We start from the raw sequence: 23220 nt of genomic DNA, 5'->3' as shown, positions 1-23220 counted from the left end.
GAGGCCTACGCCCCGCTGAGCGACGACCTGCTGCGCGTGCTCGGGGACCCGGGCCTCTACCGGCGGCTGAGCGGGGCTGACCGGGAGCGCATCCTGAGCCTCCGGACGGGCCGGGGCCCGGCGGTGCTGGGGGTCCTCGTGCTGCCCAGCCTCTACCAGGTGAGCCGCTCGGGGCTCACCGGGGGCCCTTGCGGGGAGGAGGCCCCCGCAGCGGGGCCCGCGCCCCCGCCTCCTCGCACGCATCTGCACGTGTTCGACTCCCAAGAAAACGCGTGGCGGCCCCTGACTCAGGTGCCGGAGGAGGCCCCGCTGCGGGGCTGCGGGCTCTGCACCATGCACAACTACCTGTTCCTGGCGGGGGGCATCCGCGGCTCCGGCGCCAAGGCCGTCTGCTCCAACGAGGTCTTCTGCTACAACCCGCTGACCGACACCTGGAGCCAGGTGCGGCCCATGCGGCAGGCACGGGCCCAGCTCAAGCTGGTGGCCCTGGACGGGCTTCTGTACGCCATCGGCGGCGAGTGCCTGTACAGCATGGAGCGCTACGACCCGCGCACGGACGCCTGGACCTTGCGCGCGCCCCTCCCTGCGGGCACCTTCCCCGTGGCACACGAGGCGGTGGCCTGCCGCGGGGACATCTACGTCACCGGGGGCCACCTCTTCTACCGCTTGCTCAGGTACAGTCCCGGGAAGGACGCGTGGGACGAGTGCCCATACAGCGCCAGCCACCGGCGCTCCAGCGACATGGTGGCGTTGGGAGGCTTCCTGTACCGCTTCGACCTGCTGCGGGGCGTGGGCGCCGCGGTGATGCGCTACAACACGGTGACCGGCTCCTGGAGCCGCGCCGCCTCGCTGCCCCTGCCCGACCCGGCCCCGCTGCGCTGCGCCGCGCTGGGCAACACCATTTACTGCCTCAACCACCGGGTCACCGCCACCTTCACGGTCTCCGAGGGGACCGCCCAGTTCCAGGCTAGGGAGTTGCAGCCCTTTCCTCTGGGGAGTAAGGGGGTCCTCTGTCCATTCATCCTAACTCTGCCTGCCACCAACCGGCTGCAAACTGCCCTCTGAGCTGCTGCTCCCCAGGGACACCCTGGGCCTGGGGGTCTGAGGCCAGCGGAGCCGGGAGGTGGCTGGCAGAGCCTTCTGCTCTTGTTTCTGGGACAGCTTTGGTTTTCTGTTCTAAGAAAGCTCATGATCTCTCCCTTCCATACCCGCTCCCCTGAAAGAGCCCTGTCCCCCTGGGGGTTCGGGTGCCTTGCTTCTGTGAACTGGTTGCTGGGCTTCCCCAGCCCTCTTCGAACCTTCCTGCCACAGCATGCTGTTTACTCCCTTTTCCACTTAGTTCTCGCCCTCACACCTCAACCCTCCTCCAGGGGCTCCTCCTCCTTCCCTAGCCCTCCTCCCCTTCTCTAGGCTCCCAGGAGCCAGATTTCCTCTCGCAGCACTGCACACTGCCTGGAAAAATCTGTGTGGGCGTCTCTCCGGTGCTCTGAGAGCCAGGGACCGTTGTGTCCTTGAGGACCAGGATTTGGCCTGTGGAGGGGTTGAGTGACTGCTAAGCCAAGGAAGGAGGTGGCTGGAGAGACAGTCACACTTCTGCGTTCTGTCCCTAGGGCTCCAAGCTGGGCAAGGGGTCCGTAAGGAAGTGAGATGGGAACAAGGCACAGAGAGTCCCCAGGAAATTGTCCTCGCCTCAGGCCTCAGAGGCCTGGTTTGGCTCCTCTTGGGAAAAATTCTGTAGCCCTCCTTTGTCCGACTGGTCCCCAGAGGCCAAGAACCCTGCCTGTGAAACCGTTCTGCTGACCGCAGCCCCTGCCTGTGACCACGTGGGCTCACGCGCCTCTGGGCGCGTGGGCTCTCTCCCCCCTTCTCTGCCCCTCCAGAAGCCAGCGGCACTTCCGCCCCCTGTGCTGACGGGAGACCCAGGATTCGCCTGAGCTCTCTCCCCTGTGCGCTGTGGACTTAGCCGAGACCTTGGATTCCATCTTCTCATCTGTGCTACTCAGGGAGCTGCGAGGGCGTAAGGACACGTCAGTGCCTAGCGAGGTGCCCGGTGGACAATGTTCCCCTTTACCCATTTTGGAATCTGACTGAATACTGCTGCCTGCCCCACCCTCTGTCCTGGTTTCTCCCTATCTGGCCCTTTTTTTTTTTTTTTTTGGCTTTTTATTCTATGTTTGGTGCTATTGGCACTAAATATGTTTAATTCATTGAAAGCATCTACATGTTATAATTCTCATTTTTTTGCTGCTATGGCTTGATATGCTGCTGGGTAGGACAGAAAAGGGTCCTCAGGTTGTTCTTAAAAATAAGTTTATTGAAAAACAAGTATGGTTCATACAGTTAATATATTATGGTTACTGTTACTCTGCCAAACAGAGAGGACTCTCCACACTGGCAGGCGGTGGCACGCAGGTCGTGCGTGGGCAGGGGGCCTACTGTTTGTGCTTGGTCTCATTGAGCAGCTCTTGCCAGTTCTTCTCCATCTCCTCCTTGCAGCTGAGGAAGGCACCCTCCAGCCGGCACATGGACTCCGCCAGTGTGGGGTTGCTGCGCATCACCACCATGTCGTAGGCCATCCACGTGGCTTGCACTGCAACAACCAGATGGGCCCTGATCAGGCTACAGAGTGGGGCTGTGGCTCGGAGCACCCCAGGGAGAGCCAGACGCCTCCAACCGCCTAAGCATCCCAGAGACTAGATCCCGCTGAGTTACCCAGTTACTCTAAGGAGAGAGACCTGGCAGGCTACCTGTTCTAGGGCTCATAAAAACCACTATTGAAACTTCTCCCCACATAGAGCACTACTGACACTTCCCTGATCTCGCGCAGGAGAGATACATCAGCCCATGATGCTAAGACTAGAGGCCAGTCTGATATAAAATATTAGGACAAATTAGAGCAAACTCAGGTCCTTACCTAGCTGCAGTTTACAGCCAGTGGTTGCAGGGTGAACCCTGAGGGGTCATAACCCCTGTCCACGCACACATGCCCAAGTAGGACTGGTTATTCCTACTCCTCAAGGCCCCGAGCTCATGCTACCATATGCACAGTGGTGGGGGGGGGAGGGGCTGCCTACTTCTATCTGGGTACCTTTATGCTGCCATTAAGGCCAGTACCGGGACCCCTCCCTGTGGGAAGGTCTGCTGCATCCCATGGTACGTGTCCTTTGTGGCCCCCCACTGTACTGAGTTTATTGCTGTTTCCCATCGAGAGCAACTCAAGGGCAGTATCCCCTGGGCCTTAGGTGAACACAGGCTTCTTGTACAAATTCAGTGCAAGTGTGCAGAAAGCTCACCTCTGCAGCACCCACCACACTGGTATGGCTCTACCCTCTGTAATTACAAAGAAGAAAGGCCATCTCCCTTCTGCGTGATGGCCAACCACAGTACATAGATCTCCCCCTTAAAACTGCTCTTTGCTGGGCTAAGACATACGGGACACTTTGGAGAACTGTGTCCTCAAGAGAATGAGCCAAAGAGGAGATAGGCGAATAAATAATAACAGTAACACATGAATAAATACATACAACCAAGGTCAGCAGCATGGCAGACTTGATGTTTCACAGAAAGTAACATGTTTGGTTAGGGAAAAATTGTTGGAAAAGCAATGTGCAGTATCTTAACAGAGCGCATAGAGTTATATAGTCTGCATAGGAATTCTTGGACTTTTGGATGCAGGAGAGTCACCCGGGACACCTTTTAAAATGCAGGTCACTGGCCCATCCCACAACTTAAAGAGGGTCTTGTCTAGCAAGCAGCTTGGGAATGGCGCCTAGGAGACTGCCCTTACAGACCGCCTGGACAGCAGGTGCACCATGCACCCGGGAGTCAGCAGTTTGCTTTCTGGCTCTCTCTACTTGCTACCTGTGTGACCAGAAACAAGTGACTTGAATCTACTACAATCTCATTTGTAAAGGACAGACAACATCTCACTCTCACAGCCTGGTAGGATTAAATGGATCATATAGGTAAAATGCCTAGCACAGATTCTGGTGTTCAAGACAGGAGAAACCCTTACCATAGAATAAATAGAGATATTCAGGGCAAAGAGAGTAGGCAAGAAATAAAAATTCAGAAGGAGAAAAGAGCTTGTAGAAATGAGTCTCATATGGTTCCACACAGCAGTTGGAATTCTAGTTCTGAATTTCCTAAGGCCAAAGCAGAGGAAACATGCTCAGATTTGAGACTTGGTGACCATAAAATAAAAACAATCCCATGAAAGACACTTGGGTGGCTCAGTCAGTTGAGCATCCAACTGAGGCTCAGGTCATGACCTCACAGTTCCTGAGTTCGAGCCCCACATCGGGCTCACTGCTGTCAGAGTGGAGCCTGCTTCAATTCTGTGTCTCCCGCTCCCTCAGCCTCTCCCCTGCTCTCTCTCACACGCTTGCTCTCTCTCTCTCTCTCACATAAATAAATAAACATAAAAAAAAACAGGGGTGCCATGGTGGCTCAGTCCGTTAAGAGTCCGTCTTTGGCTCAGGTCATGATCTTGCGCTTTGTGGGTTCAAGTCCTGCATTGGGCTTTGTGCTGACAGCTCAGAGCCTGGAGCCTGTTTCAGATTCTGTGTGTCTCTCTCTCTCTGTCCCTCCCTAGCTTGTGCTCTTTCTCTCTCTCTCTCAAAAATAAGTAAACATTTGAAAAAATTTTTAAAAATTAGACACTTTTATCCTAAGAAAAAATTTTCCTATAGGTATATTCTGTGAAAAGCATATCATATAGTTGTGTAGAACAGTTTGACCTTCTTCAGAAAGCTAGACATAAATTCCACTTCTAGGTAATTTTCCAAACAATTGACAACAGGTACTCGAACACATACTTGCATACAGATGTTCATAGTAGTGCTAGTCACAACAGCTAAAAGGTCTACACAACCCAAATATCAAAGAACGAATAAAGGAAATATGACATATCCATACAATGGAATACTTATTCAACCATACAGGGGAATAAAGTACTAATATATTTTATAATATTGATAAACCTTGAAAATGTTATGCTAAGTAAAAGAAGCCAGAAACAAATTGTATTCACATATTATATGATTCATTTATATGAAATATCCAGAATGGGTAAATCCATGGAGACTGCAAACAGATTGGTGGTTGCCAAGAGCTGAGGCTAGAGGAGTGTGGGGGTGACTGCTTAGGGTGCAAAGAGTCTTTTTTTCTAAAAGTTTACTTATTTATTTTGAGAGAGAGAGCAAGAGAGAGAGAGAGAGAGAGAGAGTACGCGAGCGAGCTAGCCCCCATGTGGGAGGGGCAGAGAAGGAGGGAGAGAGAGGACCCCAAGCAACCCGCATGCGCTCAGCACAAAGCCTGATTCGGGGCTTGAATTCATGAAAATTGAGAGCATGACCTGACCTCAAGCCAAGAGTCAGAGACTTAACAGACTGAGCCACCGAGGTGCTCCACATTGGGTCATTTTTGAATGATGAAAATATTTTGAACTGGATAGATTTGGTGGCTGTATGACACTGTGAATATATTAGATGCCACTGAATGTATACTTTAAAATGGTTAATTATACGGTATGTGGATTTCACCTAAGTTTTTTTTTAAGTCTATTTATTTTTGAGAGAGACAGGGACAGTGTGAATGGGAGAGAGGGAAAGAGAGAGAATCCCAAGCAGGCTCTGCACTGTCAGCATAGAGCCTGATGCAGGGGTCAAACTCAGAAAACTGTTAGATCATGACTTGAGCCTTAACCAAGGGTTGGATGCTTAACCAACTAAGCCACGCAGGTGCCCCTCACCTAAACTTTTCTATTTAAATTGGAGATGTTTCTATTCAGATGTTTCTATCTTTTCTGTTTACATTTAAACTTTTCTCTAAAAGAGAGTGAGTCAGGGAGAGGGTCAAAAGACAGACAGAGAGAGAGAGAGAGAGAAAGAGAGAGAGGAGAATCTTAAGCAGGCTCCACATTCAGCATGGAGCCCAACATGGGGCTCAACCCCACAACCCTGGGATCATGAGCTGAGTTGAAATCAAGAGCTGGTCAGTCAACTGACTGAACCACCCAGATGCCCCTCACCTAAAAATTTTTTTTTTTAATTTAAGATGTAAGGGGGCACCTGGGTGGCTCAGTTGGTTAAGCATCTGACTCTTGGTTTCAGCTCAGTCATAATCTCATGGTTGGTGAGTTCAAGCCAAGCTGACATGCTTGAGAATTTTTCCCTCTCTCTCTGCCCCTCGCCCACTCCCTCTCTCTCAAAATAAATAAATAATCTTAAAAAGAATAAAAAAAGAAAGCAGAAACCTTATACATAAGTGACATACAAAAAAAGAAATGGAAATAAAACCATGTAAACAAATCAGGGAAGACTGCCATGTGGGTTAGTGATGCTGACACGCGGCGAGCGGAAAAGTAGGCCAGCTCTCTGCCAGAGAACTTTAAAGAAAAACAAACCAACAGTAATCAGAAAACAGCAAATGAAGGACCCACTATGGTAGAGAGGGTATTATCCCTTATCAACTACAAATTAAAAACAGACTACACTTTCCTCATTTCGACATTTAAGTAGGGTCCATGGGAACCTGTCACATCCCAACACCTAGCTCCCTGGCGGCACCACGCTAGCAAAGGCCCAGGTCAAGAAGCTTATGGGACAGCTCTCTTAAAATGCATCACAAATCGTAAGTAGGGGGGCTCGGGCAACTCAGTTGGTTAAACTTCCAACTCTTGATCAGCTCAGATCATGATCTTACAGTTCGTGAGATTGAGCCCCCAGTCGGGCTCTGGACTGACAACGTGGAACTGGGATTCTCTCTCTCCCTCTCTCTCTGCCCTTCTACTTTCACATTTGTGCACATGTGCTCTCTCTCTCTCAAAATAAATAAACATTAAGAAAATGACAATAAGTAAACTTACATAGTATGTTAGAAAGTACTAAGTGCCGGGGCACTTGGGTGGCTCAGTCAGTTAAGCGGCAGACTTCGGCTCAGGTCATGATCTCGAGGTTCATGGGTTTGAGCCCCGCTTGGTGCTGACAGCTCAGAGCCTGGAGCCTGGTTCGGATTCTGTGTGTGTCTCTCTCTCTGCCCCTCCCCCACTTGTGCTCTGTCTCTCTTTGTCTCTCAAAAGATGAATAAAAACGTTAAAAAATGAAAAAAAATAAAGTAATTGTTGGACCCTATTTCCCAAAGCGGGTCACTGAGAATGGAACCCGCGAACACAACCGCAGTTGACTATTCGGTGTAACTCCTCCGAAGAGCGCCCCCCCCCGCCGAGCGGAAGCTCCGGGTTTACAGCAGCCAGAGTAACCGATCACCGCCTTGCAGCCTTTGGTAGCTAATTACATACCTCGCCGCGGTGACTGGACGACTTTCACCTGTTGACTTCGCCTTTTCCAGGTGGGACTGTTCTAACAGAATCTTAAGAAACAGGTTTATCAAGTTACATTCCTAGGGTTACCAGGATGGAAATGGGCAAGTGAAAACGATGGTTGGTAATTTAGGGTCTAAGAGTAATAAGTGCTGTGGAGAAAAATCATTCCGTGAAGAAGCGTTGAGAGTGCCAAGGAAAAAGGATTTGCAACTCTTTTTTAAAGTTTATTTATTTTTGAGAGATGGAGAGAGAAACAGAGCGTGAGAAGGGGAGGGGCAGAGAGAGAGGGAGACACAATTCGAAGCCGGCTCCGAGCGTCAGCACAGAGCCTGTAGTGGGGCTCAAACCCTCAGACCGTGAGATCATGACCTGAGCTGAAGTCGGACGCCACCCAGGAGCCCCAGGATTTGCAATTTCAAGAAGAGTGGTTGGGAAACACAGTACTGAGAAGGTGACATTTATTTTTATTTGTATATTTGTTTATTTTAAAAAACTTCAATGTTTGTTTATTTTTGAGAGAGAGTGCATGGGGGAGGGGCCTCTGGAGAGCGAGGGAGACAGAGAATCTAAAGCAGGCTCTGGGCTGTCAGCACAAAGCCCAACATGGGGATGGAATCCACAAACTTCAAGACCATGACCTTTGCCAAAGTCATGCTCAACCGAGCCGCCCAGGTGCCCCAAGAAGGTGACATTTAAATTACCTTTTGATGAATAGAAGTTCTTAACGTTAATGTAGTTCAACTTATCAATCTTTTATTCTGTGTTTAGCATTTTTGTCTCTTGTTTAGAAAATTCTGTTCCATCCCCAAAGTCACAAGATATTGTCCCCTATTTTCTTTCCAAGTTTTAAACATTTTTGACACTTAAGCCCTCATTATTCTGAAGTTATTGTGTGTATGTGTGGGTAGGGATCCACTTTTAATTTTTATTCTTATTGGTAACCAATTTCTCCAGCTTATTAAATAATTCCTTCTTTAAAAAATTAATGGTTTATTCTTTCCTCCACTTATCTGTCATTTCACTTGTTATATATAAAACCTCTTGTGAGTGTGTATGTGTATACACATGTGTGCATGTTTGTATGTATGAGCATGTTATGTGTGTACATGTGTATATATGAGTGTGTTTGTGTGTTTATGTGAGTGTGTATGAGAGTGTGTATGTTATGTGTACACATATCTGTGTGTGTGAATGTGTGAGTTGAGTGTGAGTGTGTGTGTGTGTGTGTGTGTTTCTGGGTTCTCTGTTGCATTCTGTTGCTCAACTTGTCTATTCCTAAGCCAATACGACACTGTAATAACTATATAGTTTCATAATAAGTCTTGAGAGTATTTTTAATAACACTATTAACCTTAGCAACATTAACTGACTTAACTATTATTACTTGATAACTTACTTAGCTACTACCTTAATTATTATTGGATTATTTGCCGAAAAAAGAGTCTCTAGTGGATCTAAATAAAAATGCAATACACTGCCTGGTTCCTTTGGCACACCAAGTGGTTTAGAAGTGAGTGTTAAAAAGGGACACAAAGAGGGGGGCCTGGGTGGCTCAGTCGGTCTGACTCTTGGTTTCGGCTCAGGTCATGATCTCATGGTTTTTAGGTTCAAGCCCTGCGTTGGGCTCTGTGCTGGCAGCGTGGAGCCTGCCTCCGTGGGATTTTTTTCTCTTTCTCCCTCTCTCCCTCACTCTCTGCCCCTCCCCCAATCACAGTCACTGTCTCTCTCAAAATGAATAAATCAACTTAAAAAATTTTTTTAAAAAGGAACACAAAGAAAAGTAGGAGAAAATATAAGTAACTATTTCACTAATCTCAGATTAGGGAAACATTTTTCTTTTTTACATCTTTTTTTTTAAGTTTATTTATTTATTTTGGGAGAGAGAGAGCATCCGCAAGCAAGGGAGGAACAGAGAGAGTCAGAGGGGGTCAGAGGATTCAAAAGTGGGCCCCAGGCTGACAGCAGTCAGCCAAAGTGGGGCTTGAACTCACAAACCTGAGAGATCATGACCTGAGCCGAAGTCGGAGCCGCCCAGGTACCCCACACTTTATAGTCTTAATACATACAGAACTCTTACAAATCAAACGATTCTAGCACAGAAATCTGCTATTTCCTTCTTGTTCTCAGTGCCAAGACAAAGTTAAGGCTAGTTCCTTTTTAGCTTTTCTTTTTGCAAAACTTCATAATTGATCCTTCCACTAGTCACCCTCTGCAATCCGTCCCTCCTTGGTCACTAGAGGTATCTTTCTAAAACACAAGTGTCTTCCTTGAAATCCCAAATGGCTATTTTCTGAATAAGAAAAGAAACAAAAGGAAAGAAAAGAAAGGTCAAACTCCTTCGGTTGATACTGAAGACCCTTCTCCTCACCTTTTCAGCCTCTTCCGTGGCCTGCGCTCTTGGACTCGCACGGCCCATCTTGCTCTCCGTGCCCAGCCTTCCCTCACCAGCACACACACCTTTAAGTGTCTTCTCTATGGGACCGCCCCTCCTCTCTACCTCCGGGATCCCTACCTCATCTGTCCAATCGGAATTCCTTCTCTGCTCAGAGCCTCACCTGCCTCCCCAGGCGGTCAGCCTCGATTTCTTCTCTGCTCCCTCCCAGTACCTGATGCACACCATTATCAGCATTTGCTAGATGATAGTTTTAATATAAAATTAAAGGTTTTTAATTTTTAATGTTTTATTTATTTGTGTGTGTGTGTGTGTGTGAGAGAGAGAGACAGTGTGAGCAGGGGAGGGTCAGAGAGAGAGAGAGACATACAGAATCTGAAGACAGGCTCCAGGCTCTGAGCTAGCTGTCAGCACAGAGCCTGACACAGGGTTCGAACTCACGAACCGCGAGATCATGACCTGAGCTGAAGTCGGACACTTAACTGACTGAGCCACCCAGGTGCCTCAAAATGCTTTTTAATTTATATAAATTCTAATTAGTCATCTTGATGTCTGTTTCTGCCCCCCTACTTTCTTCTTTTAATGAAGGGGCATCTCTATTCAATCCTAACCCTACAATAGCACATAGTAAGTGCTAAGTGAATACTGTTAGATAGGAGAATATTTTATTAGATTGAAGGAATTATATAACTTTTGGTAGAAAATAAATTATAGAACTTATTTATTTATTTTTAAAGTTTATTTATTTTGAGAGAGATAAGGAAAGTGAGACAGAGCATGAGCAGAGGAGGTGCAGAGAGAGGGAGAGAACCCCAAGTGGGGCTTGAACCCATGAACTGTGAGGTCATGACCTGGGCCGAAATCAGGAGTTGGACACTGAACTCACTGAGCCAACCAGGTGCCCCCTAGAATGTTTTTAAAAGGCAGTTTACAAAATATAAAAGACTCAAGTACATAGCCAAAAAAATTGCAAACATTTGTAAGTAGAAATTTTCGAAAGCCTGTTGTAATAAATGGAGATTCTTTGTACACTAAAAATGTCCTTAAAAATAGTTTGTTTCTCATTTTGAGTAAAGTAGGCACACTTTCTAAACTTTGTCTTACATCATTATTTTCTCTAATAAAACAGCTTACAAATTAAAGAATTATACATATTCTGAATTGGTAAAATATTCTGAATATTAAATTATACATATTCTGAGTAATTAAATAAATTATAATGGGGTGCACCTGGCTGACTCAGTCAGTAGGCCACATGACTCTTGATCTCAGGGTTGTGAGTTCAAGCCCCACACTGGGTATAGAGATTACTTAAAAATAAAGCCTTTTTAAAAAACATTTTAAAATGTTTTATTTATTTTTGAGAGAGAGACAGCATGAGCAGGGGAAGGTCAGAGAGAGAGGGAGACACAGAATCCAAAGACAGGCTCCAGGCTCTGAGCTGTCAGCAGAGAGCCTGATGCGGGGCTCGAACCCACGAACCTTGAGATCATGACCCGAGATGAAGCTGGACACTCAACTGACTGAGCCACCCAGGTGCCCCAAGCTTTTTTTTAGAAAGTTTATTTCTTTATTTTGAGAGAGAGAGAGAAAACAAGCACCTGGGAGGGGCAGAGAGAGGTAGAGAGAGAATCTCAAGCAGGTTCCACACTGTCAGTGCAGAGTCTGACTGGGGACTTGATCTAATGAACTGTGAGATCATGTTCTGAGCCAAACCCAAGAGTTGGATGCTTAACTGACTGAGCCACTCAGGTGCCCCAAAAATAAAGTCTTAAAAAAACAAAGAATTATGATATCTCTACCACTGCTGATTATCACTCAGTGGAAACATGTGGACTAAAAGACTAACATTCTTTCCCAAAAATGGAGGAATTTATTCAACTCTATTCCACTGAACTTTATTCCACTGAACTAATGGTACCTCCCATTTCAGCACCTCATCAGCCTTAGCGCTATCACTCTGAACTCTTTCTATTTAAATGACTCACAGGAAGAACGTTCCAATTCTGTTTGCAGGTGTTATATTAACATTGTTTGTCATTTGCTGCATACTTGAGCTTGGGTCTGGTACTGTGCCCAGTTACAAAAAAAGAAATAACTATTTCTGCCCACAGGAGGATAATAATCCAGTTGAAGAAGTAACATGAAAACACACAGACAATAATCAGAAAATAATTCAAGGCAATATTTAGTGTTAGTGTCAAATTTTGTGGCACAGCAGTTACATGGTATAGAAGCTGAGAGGTGGTCAAGGAAGGCCTGTTAAAGCACTTGATTGAGCTCAGCCGCGTAGGAAGAATTTGAGCTATTGGAAGTAATGGGGAAGACACCTGCCTGGGAAAACACTGTACCTGAGATTTTCTCCATCTCTTCTAGTAAATTTTCCAAGTCTTTATTCAGGTCTGACAGCATTTTCAGCATGTTGTCATAGCTTCTTTCTCCAGGATCAGAATCAGCCATCTGGGCGGCACACAGAGAGAAGATGCAGTGAGACAGACTGACGCTTCAGTTCCAGTTCTATTACCTATACCTGGCCTAAGCCAGAAACTCGAGGTCATCTTTAATTCCTCCTTATCTTCTTTTCCTGACCAAAGGGGTCACTGAAACTCAGCAATTTTATTTGTTCATGAAATAAATATTTAATCATCTATGTGTCAAGAATAGAAGGCCTGGTGCTTGGGAGTCACCAGTGAACTGAACACTGCCTTTGTGGAACTCATAGCTCTTTAAAGTCTCTATCAGTCTCTTCCTCCCTCTCTCCAAGGTGGCAGCTTAAATTGAGGTCCATTCTGTTATCCACCATTGAATAGATTTACTGAGCATCTATTATGTCTACTGTGGATGCGGACTCTGCAGTGTATTTGTAGATCCAGACAGAAAAAGCCATGCTCTTATAGAGCTTCCATTCCATGGGGAGAGACGAATAATAAACAATGAAATGGTAAGCATACCTTCAATTTGTGGTCATTGCATAAAGCAAACAAGACAGGGTAGTTTAATGGAGAGGATCTTTCACAGGGTGGGTGCTTTTGCTTATAAAGTCAGATAAGTCTTTTCTAATGAAGTGACATTTGAATTGATACCTGAATGATAAAAAGGAGTTGGCATATAAAGAGCTAGGGGAAGAGTTCTAGAAAGAGGGAATGGCTCAAGAAAAGGTGGGAGTGGCCCTGATGTTATGCTTTAAGGCATGGAAAGAAAGTATAGAATGGAGGTTAGGAGAAAAGTGGTATGAGACGAGATCAGCTAGGTAGGCAAGATTTTTTTTTTTTAATTTTAGAGAGAAAGAGAGAGCATGTGGGCAGAGGAGAGAGACAGAGACAGAGACAGAGAGGGAGAATACCAAGAATGCTCCATACTCAGCGAGGAGCTCAAAGCACGGCTTGATCCCACAATCCAGGGATCATGATCTGAGCTGAAATCAAGAGTCCAACGTTCAACCAACTGAGCCACCCAGGTGCCCCCAGGATTCTGGTTTTAGTTTGAGTGTGATGGAAAGCCACTGGACATTGAGAGCAGGGGATTATGTCTTAAGATGACTTCAGGGGTGCTTGGGTGGCTCAGTCAGATAACAGTTAAGTTCAGCTCAGCTCATAACCTCACTGTTCGTAGGCGTGAGCCCACATCAGGCTCTCGGCTGTCAATGTGGAGCCTGCCTCAGATCCTTTATACACCCCCCTCCCCCCCTCCCCTGTTATGTGCTCTCTCTCTCTCTCAAAAAAAAAAGATAATGACTTCAGCTGCTGTTTGGAAACGGGGTTATTGCAGAGGGTTGAGAGGAGGTAAGAGTGGGAGAACCAGTTAAGAGAGCATTAGAATGGTCTAGAGATGGATGTGGCTTGGCCTAGACTAGAGTGGTGGGTAATGTTATCAATGGTGAAAAGTGGAAGGGTTCAGGCTATAGTTTGGAAGATGAGCCAAAATAATTTGGAAGAGGATCTGATGTGTCTAGTTTTGCACAGGTAAATGGTAGGGAGAGAGATATCAAAATGACTCCTAATTTTTATGAGAACAATTTGATGCATGGTGGTATTATTAACCGAAATGGGAAAGACTAAGAGAGGAACACATTAGAAGAGAAACCAAATGCTCTGTTTTAAATATGTTAATATAAGATGCCTATTAGGCCTCCAAGTGGAGATTTAAACAGCAGTTGAATATATAGGGCTGGAGCTCAGGAGAAAGGCTGGAATTGAAAATACCTGGTTTGGAACTAATGGTGCAGGCTCTCTACACCTTTCATCTGGACTGTTTTCATACACTCTTGCCTGGTCTTCCTGCTTTTAGCTTCATCTTATCAAATCCATTTTCCAGTTCACCTCCAGAATGAACTTACCTAACATGCAAATCTGACCATGTCACTCTCTTTGCAACCTTTCAATAGGTCCCATCTTTTCAGGATAAAATATAATCTCTTTACTATAGATAAAAGATCCTTTATAATCTAGCTCCTGAGTGTTCCCATTCTCATCTAGTTCTGAGTTGTGACCAAATAATTGAAGAAAGCCTTAAGAGATCTAGAATTTAGGGGTGCCTGATCTCAAGGTTTGTGAGTTTGAGCCCAACATTGGGGTCTGCACTGACAGTGTGGAGCCTGCTTGGGATTCTCTCTCTCTCTCTCTCTCTCTCTCTCTCTCTCTCTCTTTCTCTCTGCCCCCCCCCACTTGCATTCCTTCTCTCTCTCAAAATAAATAAATAAACTTAAAACAGAGAGATCTAAAATTTAATGAGATACTATTTTAAAAAATCTGTAAGAGTTGTGTATTTCCATGAGATGTGATAAAAAATATCCATGAAAAAACACAAAGCTCTGTAAGATTAAAAAACCTACAGTTTTCCTACAAAAGAGCTAAAGAAATAAAAAATACAATAAAATAATTCTATCATGTAGGTGGTTGCAAAAATCTCTGCGAAGGCAAAGAAGGAGAGAATGACACAATTCATATCTAAGTTGTGTGGGTACTTGCTCCATTCATTATGAGACTGCAGTTATGTTCTTTTACTCAGACATTTAGCACATATTTATTGAGCACTCTTTTAGATTCTGAAGATACAGCAGTGAACAAAACAGGTTCCATGGAATGTATATCCCTTGGTGAGAGGAGACAGTAAACAAGACTAATAAGTGAAATAAACATAAGGAGGGGATAAGTACCAAGGAAAAACGTCAACCAGAGACGGAGTGTGGAGGGAGTTTATGAAAGGTGGTGGCTGCAACTTCAATAAGTGTACAGGCTTGTTGTGATGATGTATGGAGGTGCTGATTAACACCACACTGTATGCTAACTGAACAGTATTTAAATTAAAACTTAAAAAGAAACAAAACAAAGGAGTAAATGCAGGAAAAAAAAAAGGAAGCAAACCAAGAAACAAACTTAACCACAGAGAACAAACTGAGGGTTACTGAAAGGGAGGGGGCTGGGGTGACAGGGAGTGCACTTGTGATGGCCAAGTCTTGATTGAAAGTGTTGATTTGCTTGCTATATTGTACACCTGAAATGAATATTGCACTGTATGTTAACTAAATGGATTTACTTTACTTTACTTTAATTTAATTTTGAGACAGAACAGAGAGATAGAGGGAGAGAGAGAGAGAGAGAAGCAGGGCTCATCCAAAGTAAGGGCTCGAGGTTTACCCAAAGCGGGGCTCATGCTCACCTGATGTGGGGCTCGAACTCACAAACCATGAGATTATGAGCTGAAGGTAGATGCTTAATTACTAAGCCACCCAGGTGCCCAACTAAATAGAATTTAAATTAAAAATTAAAAATAAATAAGTGTACAGGGACGGTCTTGCCGAAGTGATTTTGACTAGAGGCTTGCAGGAAGTGAGAGAATGAGCCATACAGCTATCTGGGAAAAGTGAACCCCAGGCAGAGAAAAGAGTAAGAACAAAGGCCCTGAGCTAGGAGTCAGCTGGATGAGCTGGAGGAAGACCAACAAAGGCAAAGTAGTTGGTACAGAGTGAGTGGAGGGGAGAGTAGAAGAAGATGATGTCAAAATGGAGGGGGGCAGAATCATGGTGGGACTTGTAGTCCACCAAAAAGACTCTGGCTTTTTCTTTGAGTGAGATGGGAGCTGGGACAATGATAATCTGATTCATGTGTTAACAAATCACTGGTTTGAGAGTAGCTTGTCTGGACATGGGCGGAAGCAGGGAGACTAGGAGGCCATTGGAATAATGCAGATTAAGAAATAATAGCTTGGATCAACATAGGAATGATATAAGTAGTATGAAGGAGGATAATTCAGGGTATATTTTAAGGGCAGGGCCAACAGGATTTGCTGATGAGTCAATGTGGAGTCAAGGAGGACACAGATTTTTAACAGGGCAACCAGAAATGGAGATACCATTAACTGAGATGGGGGAACTGGAAGACACTGGGTTGTGTGGGGAAGAAGAACTCAGTTTTGAACATATTAAGATGCCTATGAGGCATCTGAGTGGGTATGATGAGTAGGCAACTGGATAAAGGAATTCAGAGGAGAGAGTAGGCTAAAGATAGAAACTTGGGAGTCATCAGCATATAGATGCTATTTAAAGACAAGAGAATGGGTGAGGTCAAGGGAGATAATACAGATGGAGAACAGGTCCATCATCACATGGGAGATGTGAAGGATCGAGCCAAAGTGACTGAGGAAGAGGGGCCAGAGAGGTAGAAGGAGAACCAGTCCAGAATCCGAAGTCCAGACTCTCAAGGAGTCCCTGGGGCCCAGCCAGTGTCCTCCGATCATATAACATCTTAGCAAGCTGAGAAGACAACTCTAAAAAGTACAATAGAAAGGAACTCCAAAAATTGCATGAGATAAAGTTGGTGCTTCGTTGGGTGAATAACTCACAATGTTGAGAAGGTAAGAAACGAAGGTAGGACATGTTCAAGACCGTAAAAAGACTAGAATTACTGAGACTATTTGGTATTTTATGCATTTCTACATTTAAGAGAATTTGGCTTATTAGAGTAACAGATCAGTTTTGTCAGTCTAGCTTAAAATGTGAAATTGATTATGGCTTATAATTTTAAGTCAAAATCTTACTAAGTTTATACAGAGATTTAGGACATTTAACGGAATCTGAGGTTCATTGTATTTATTAGTTTAACTTATGGTATTTATAAGATTTAAGAAAGTGGGAAGGTTTGGGGGCACCTGGGTGGCTCAGTTGTTAAGCGTCTGACTTCAGCTCAGGTCATGATCTCACGGTTCATGAGTTCAAGCCCCGCATCAGGCTCTGTGCCGACAACCTGGAGCCAGGACTCTGCTTCAGATTCTGTGTCTCCCTCTCTCTCTGCCCCTCTCCCTCTCATGCTCTCTCTCTCAAAAATAAATAAACATAAAAAAAAGAAAGTGGGAAGGTTTCTTATTAAGACAATTGAGGTACTGAAAGAAATTAAATATATTAAATTTATAATTAAATGAGTTTAAATTTATAAATAGAACAAAAACATAACATTATTATTTAAATTTGCTAGCCTACACCAAGATTAAAAGTTTAGAATGAGGGCACCTGGGTAGTTCAGTCAGCTGAATGTCCGACTACAGCTCAGGTCATGATCTCGTGGTTAATGAGTTCCAGCCCCACATCAGTTGCTTCTGCCTGTCAGCACAGACCCACTTTGGATTTTCTGTCCCCCTCTCTCTGCCCCTTCCCTAACTTGTGCTCTCTCAAAAATAAATAAGCATTAAAAAAAAAACCCTTTAGAATGAGATAATCTTATTGAGGATATGTAATCTAATAATCTGATTTAGAATAACATTTATTTTAAAACAATTTTTTTGATGCTTATTATTTATATTTTAGAGAGAGACAGTGTACAAGCAGGGGAGGGGCAGAGACACAGAATCTGAAGTAGGCTCTAGGCTCTGAGCTATCGGCACAGAGCCTGAGGTGGGGCTCAAACTCAGGAACTGGGAGATCATGACCTGAGCGGAAGTTGGACACTTAACTGACTGAGCCACCCAGGCGCACCTAGAACATTTATAAACGAAACTTAAATGCTCAAGAAAAACTGGATTTTTAATATTTGTAACTTTAATAAAATAAATATTAATTTTTAAAATCAAAGTAAACATTCAAATACTCTTTTCTGTCTAAATAATGCCTTTAAAGGCACCAAAGCTCATATTTATTAATATCTAGCCATGTCCTCATATGTACCCTAAGCTTCAGTCATGTCAAAGATTTGGTAAATTGGGGTGTCTACCATATGCCAACCAGCACTACAGAAACTGGGGATTAAAAAATAAATAGGTATGGGTACCTGGATGGTTCAGTCAGTTAAGGGTCTTACTTTGGCTGAGGTCATAATCTCACAGGTTGGTGAGTTCGAGCCCTGCACTGGGCTCTCCACTCTCAGCATAGAGACTGTTTTGGATCCTGTTTTCCTCTCTCTGGCCCCCTCCACCCCGGGCGTGCATGCTCTATCTCAAAAATAAATAAACATTAAAATAAATAAATAAATAAATAGGTACACAGTCATGCCATCAAGGAAATAAATCTGGTAAAAAGAGACCTGTTGTACAGCAAGATTCTTTGAAGAGTAATAGCCATTCATCGAGATGTCCTTCCTTAGTTTCAGACCAAAGCCTTCTCACATAAAATGGCCTGATAGCCGTGCACTGAGAACTTGGAAAACACCATGTTCTCTCCTGCCTCTCTGTGTTTATATATATTATTCTCCTGCCTGAAAAACCCTTCCCTCACTCTCTTGTTTTTAAAGACTCAGTTCAAGGGTCACTTTTAGAAGTCTCTCCTTACATTTTTTTTCTTTTTAATATAGTTTATTGTCAAATTGGTTTCCATACAACACCCAGTGCTCATCCCAACAAGTACCCTCCTCAATGCCCATCAGCCATTTCCCCCTCTCCCTACCCCCTTACCAAGCCTCAGTTTGTTTTCAGTATTTAAGTAAGAGTCTCCTTACATTTCTAATCAGCCAACCTGAAAGGTTTCACCTCTTTTATGTTCTCACAACTTCTACACACCTCCTTCCAGTCAGATACTGTTCTAAGCATTTACATCTTTATAAGAACCCTATAAGGTAAGTACTATTATTATTCCAATACAGACAAGGAAAACAAGGCTTAGAGAAATTAACTAAATCGCCCAAGGTAAGACAGTAAAGACAAAGATCTGAGAATTGGGCCCTGACAATCTGGCTGCCGTCTTCATGCTCACACATTATACTACTGGTATGCAATAAATTCTTGATAAATATGTGAGTGAACAGAACTGATGCAATGTAGTAAGCAACTGAAGAAAAACTTCTGTGTACCCTGAAATCCTGGAGTAGAATCCAGGCTCTGCCATTTACTGGCTGTGAGATCCTGAAAGTTATCCAATTAAGTCTCAGTTTCCTCTTCTGTAAAATGGAAATGAAGCTCCTTGTAGGTTATTGTGAAGACCTACAGATCTATGGATCTAGTAGGCACCCAACTTAACTTAAGTATGTGTAACACAAGGTACACACAGAGTAGTTGCTCAGGGAATATTTTACTATAATTAGGTGAGAAAGAGATATGAATCTAATAATATAAAATATAATATTTATTTCATGCTTAATATGTGCCAGGAACTGTGTAAATTCTCAACAAGCATTGACCGACTTCACAACAATGTGACAAAGTTAAGTGCTATTATTCTCCCTGTTCTACAGATAAGGAAACAGGATTGTAGGAGAATCTAACCAAAGTCACATAGCTAAATAGTAGTAGTCCTGGATTCAAACCCAGTCCTGATTCTAGAGATGGAGCTCATTAGCACTGCATCTTCTCACAACTGCCTCAGACAATCCAGTGGGTTGTTTTAAACTTGACACATGGAACAAAGCAGGAGAAAGAGTCAGGGTAGAGGAATGGAATGAAGAGACTACAGGAGTTCAATATGACCAGCTTGAGTGTGTGGTGCCTATGGTGTATCCACGTAAAACTATTTAACAAACAGCTGAAATACAGGATTGGAGCCCAAGAGGGAGGGTAAACTGAAAATAAAGATTTGATGGTAGTTTAAGTTATGGGAAGGGAGAAAATCATTCACAGTGAATGTATGAAAGGAAAGGGGAAAATGTACTTGGAAAAGCCCTTAAAAACCAGCCCCTAAGAGCAGAAGGAAACAAGCCCATGAAAGGCACTGATAAACAGTCAGAAATGTAGAGAACTGGGGAGAGTAGCTGAGATCACAGAAGAAAGAAGGGACTGGCCAATTAATTCATTTAGGCGACAAATTATTGAGTGTCAAGAACTGTTTTAGGTGCTAGAGGTGTATTAGCAGACACATGACAATAATCCTTGCCCTTGTTGAGTTTACATTCTAGTTGAGGGAGACAGATACATAATTTATGTATATAAATACTTAATAAATACATCTATAAAATATATATGTATATAAATACATAAATATAAAGCAAAGCAAGGTAGACTACAAAGTAATGGAGGGGAGGAAATTCTCTATATATGGTGAACTATGGAAATACCCTCTGAGAAGGTGAATATCCTGTGGATATCTTGGGGGGAAGATTACTATGCAGAGGTTGTGGTTGAAGAAGAACAATAGGCTAGAAAGGCTGGAGTGTAGTGAAGGAGGGTAGGATGTTAGGAGATGAGGCTGAAAGACTGGGGAGGATATTGAAGTTTATATAAGACTTTGGCTTTTATTCTGAGTAATATGAGGAGACATTAGAGAAATGCGACAGAGGTGATACGATTTGAACTATGATTTAAAAGGATCACTCTGGCTGCAATGTTGAGAAGACACTGGGGTGGAGATGGTAGAGCAGAGAGGAAAGTGCTGCAAAACTCCTGGCAAGGGATGACAAGGCTTGGACCAAAGTGTTAGAAGTGGAAGTAGTGAGGGGGTTCCTGGTGGCTCGGTTGTGGTTAAGCCTCCGACTCTTGATTTTGACTCAGGTCATGATCTTATGGTCCCGAGACAGAGCTCCGTGCTGGGTGTGGAGCTTGCTTAAGATTCTCTCTTACCCTCTCCTTCTGTCCCTCCACACTCCACCCCCCACCTCCCAGCTCACATGTATGTACATACACGCATGCTCTCTCTCTCTCTCAAAAAAAAAGTGGAAATAGTGAGAAGTGACTGGATTCTAAATATGTTGCAAACATTGAGCTATTAGTATGTCCTGGCATCCAAGTAGAAATGTAAATCTGGAATGTGGTGAAAAGCCTGGCTGAACATCCTTACTTGGGAGTCATTGGGGTACTGATGACACTTAAAGCCATGGGACTAGTTGATATCTCCTAGGAAGTGAAAGTAGATGGAAGAGAGGTCCTCAATGTTTAGACTTTGGGAAGAAGAGGAACCAGCAAAAGATACTGAAAAGCAGCAGCCAATGAGGTAGAAGAACCAGGAGAACTCAATGTCTTGGAAGCCAAGCAAAGAAAGTAAAGAGTGATCCACTGTCTCATATAAAATGGCATAAGAAGGGGCACTTAGGTTGTTCAATCGATTAAGTATCCTACTTTTTATTTCAGCTCAGGTCATGATCTCATGGTTCATGGGATTGAGCCCCACTGCTCTGTATAGACACTGTGAATGGAGCCTGTTTGGCATTCTCTCTCTCTCTCTCTCTCTCTCTCTCTCTCTCTCTCTCCCTCCCCTGCCCTCCCTCCCTGGCTCTCACACATTTGCACATGCCTGCTCTCGCTCTCAATAAACAAACATTTAAAAAAGTATAAGGAATAAAAAGTGACCATGGGTTTGACAATCTGAAGGTCACTGGCATCCTGACAGAAGTTTTCATGAAGGGTGCATGGGTGGCTCAGTCGGTTAAGTGTCCAACTTCGGCTCAGGTCATGATCTAGCAGTTTGTGGGTTTGAGCCCCATGTCGGGCTCTGTGCTGACAGCTCAGAGCCTGGAGCCTCCTTCAGATTCTGTGGCTCCCTCTCTCTCTGTCCCTCCCATGCTCATGCTCTCTCAATAATAGATAAAATGTTTTTTCAAAAAAACTTGTTTTCAAAGGGACAAAAGCCTGATTAAATGTGTTTACAGAAGGGAAAAAGAGAAGTAGAAACTTGTGTGTTCTGGCTCAAAGAGAAGCAGAGAAAGGGACAGTAGCTGGACTGTAATGAGCAGCCACACATGTCTTTTGTTTTAGGTTGGGAGATGTTACACCAATGTCAAACAATACAAAAGGACCAAATGAATTTAGGACATTTTATTTGGGTGTCGCGTCTCACTAAGTGAGTAACAATAACAACAAGATTTCCATGAATAAACAATGAAGCATTAGACAAGATAGCTAGGACATGCTGATTCAGTGGAGATGGGTAGGAGATACAGGAAGCAGTAAGAAGGTGACAGAGGGAATGTTTTCTGTTGAACAGCTAGTTGAACAGAAAAGACTGAAGAATCAGGAGAAAGGGTAACTGATGGTGCAGAAACCGGTTTCCGGTAGGAATATGGTCACCATACCCTAAGAGGGTAAGGGAAAGGCAAGGCAAGTAAGGGTCCCGGTGGCCCGGGCTCAGCCCTGAGGTCTCTAGCTCGCCCACAAACGGCAGTGAAGAGGTTCTTCTCCTAATTGACATTCTCGGTTGGAGGAGAACAATAAAGGTTGGCAAAGCCGTGTGCCTCCCTACAGGCACCCAGATGCGCCGCAGAGAAGCAGGGCTCTGTGCTGAGGCCACGCGGCCGCACAATGGCCTCAGGACTCCTGGGTGGCACAGAGAAAACGGATGGACGCAGCTGGCCCGGGATTTTGAAACATGTGTGCATGGCGGACGGACAAGGCGAGGGCACATGTAAGAGAGCAGACTAAGGGGTAAGGTGATGGCATGGGGAGAAAGTGGAGGCCCAGGGGGGACATGTGCTTGAGGCCTAGGTAGCCTGGGGCTGGGGGCTGCGGCCAGAGCGATGGTAGGTCTCCGAGGAGGAACGGGCAGCCCCAGGGAAAGGGGGGGAGCTGAGGTGGGTGAGCGAGACTAGGAGGGAGTGGAGGGCTGGACCGGCCAAGGGCATGAGGGGAGCAGCAAACGAAGGGGGTTGGGCGAGCAGAGGGAGCGGAGGGCAGGAGGGGACGGGTGTCAAGGGCTTGGGGTCGCAGGGGTCCTAGGCACCGCAGAGCCCAGGGGGTGCAGAACCCCAGGACCTGGAGTCCGGAGAGTCGGCGGAGTCTGGAACTCGGATGGATGAGAACCGTGAGACGAGAGGGGCACTCGGGTCAGAGACGTGGGCGAGGGGCGCCGGGAGCTGGGGCGTGTGGGCTCCCAAGTTCAGGTGCTAGAGGTTCGGCAGCAACCGGTGAGCGGGGCAGCTTGCATGGGAAAGTCCAGGGTCTGGGCCGTGCAGTGCGCGGGGTCTGGAGAAGGTGGAGGATGAGGGCACTGGGGTGAAGTGGTGTGCGGGGTGAGGAGACACTTGAGGGGTGCGGTATGCGAGGCAATAAACACGTGAGGGGTGTGGCGTGCCGGGCAAAGAAACACGTGAGAGGTGCGGTGTGCGGGCAAGAAACACGTGAGGGTGCGGTGGGCGGGCTGAAGAAACACGTGAGGGTGGGG

General features: G+C 45.1%; 2 protein-coding genes across 4 annotated transcripts in view; one reads left to right on the top strand and one right to left on the bottom strand.

The window, feature by feature from the left end:
- KLHDC7B (kelch domain containing 7B) overlaps nt 1-2143 on the top strand; it is a 4691-nt gene extending 2548 nt beyond the window's left edge. Inside the window, 1 exon segment of the mRNA XM_029953900.1 lies at nt 1-2143. This exon segment is cut by the window's left edge and continues 100 nt beyond it. Coding sequence (XP_029809760.1) covers nt 1-1065 — 1065 coding nt within the window. The 3' untranslated portion in view covers nt 1066-2143.
- A 150-nt stretch (nt 2144-2293) lies between these two features.
- The window catches only part of SYCE3 (synaptonemal complex central element protein 3), a 21575-nt gene continuing 648 nt past the window's right edge, over nt 2294-23220 (bottom strand). The window contains exons 1-3 of one of the 3 annotated variants that reach the window (XM_029955206.1): nt 14053-14157; nt 12068-12176; nt 2294-2590 (exon numbers count right to left, since the gene is read on the bottom strand). In XM_029955206.1, coding sequence (XP_029811066.1) covers nt 2433-2590; nt 12068-12176 — 267 coding nt within the window. In that variant the 5' untranslated portion in view covers nt 14053-14157 and the 3' untranslated portion in view covers nt 2294-2432. Of the gene's footprint in view, nt 2591-12067; nt 12177-13918; nt 13977-14052; nt 14158-23220 lie in introns of those variants that run through there. The other 2 variants (XM_029955207.1, XM_029955205.1) reach the window with 2 other exon arrangements.

Source organism: Suricata suricatta, chromosome 10 (assembly GCF_006229205.1).
Source record: "Suricata suricatta isolate VVHF042 chromosome 10, meerkat_22Aug2017_6uvM2_HiC, whole genome shotgun sequence".
NCBI lineage: Eukaryota > Metazoa > Chordata > Mammalia > Carnivora > Herpestidae > Suricata > Suricata suricatta.
This window is presented reverse-complemented; position numbering and strand designations above follow the sequence as displayed.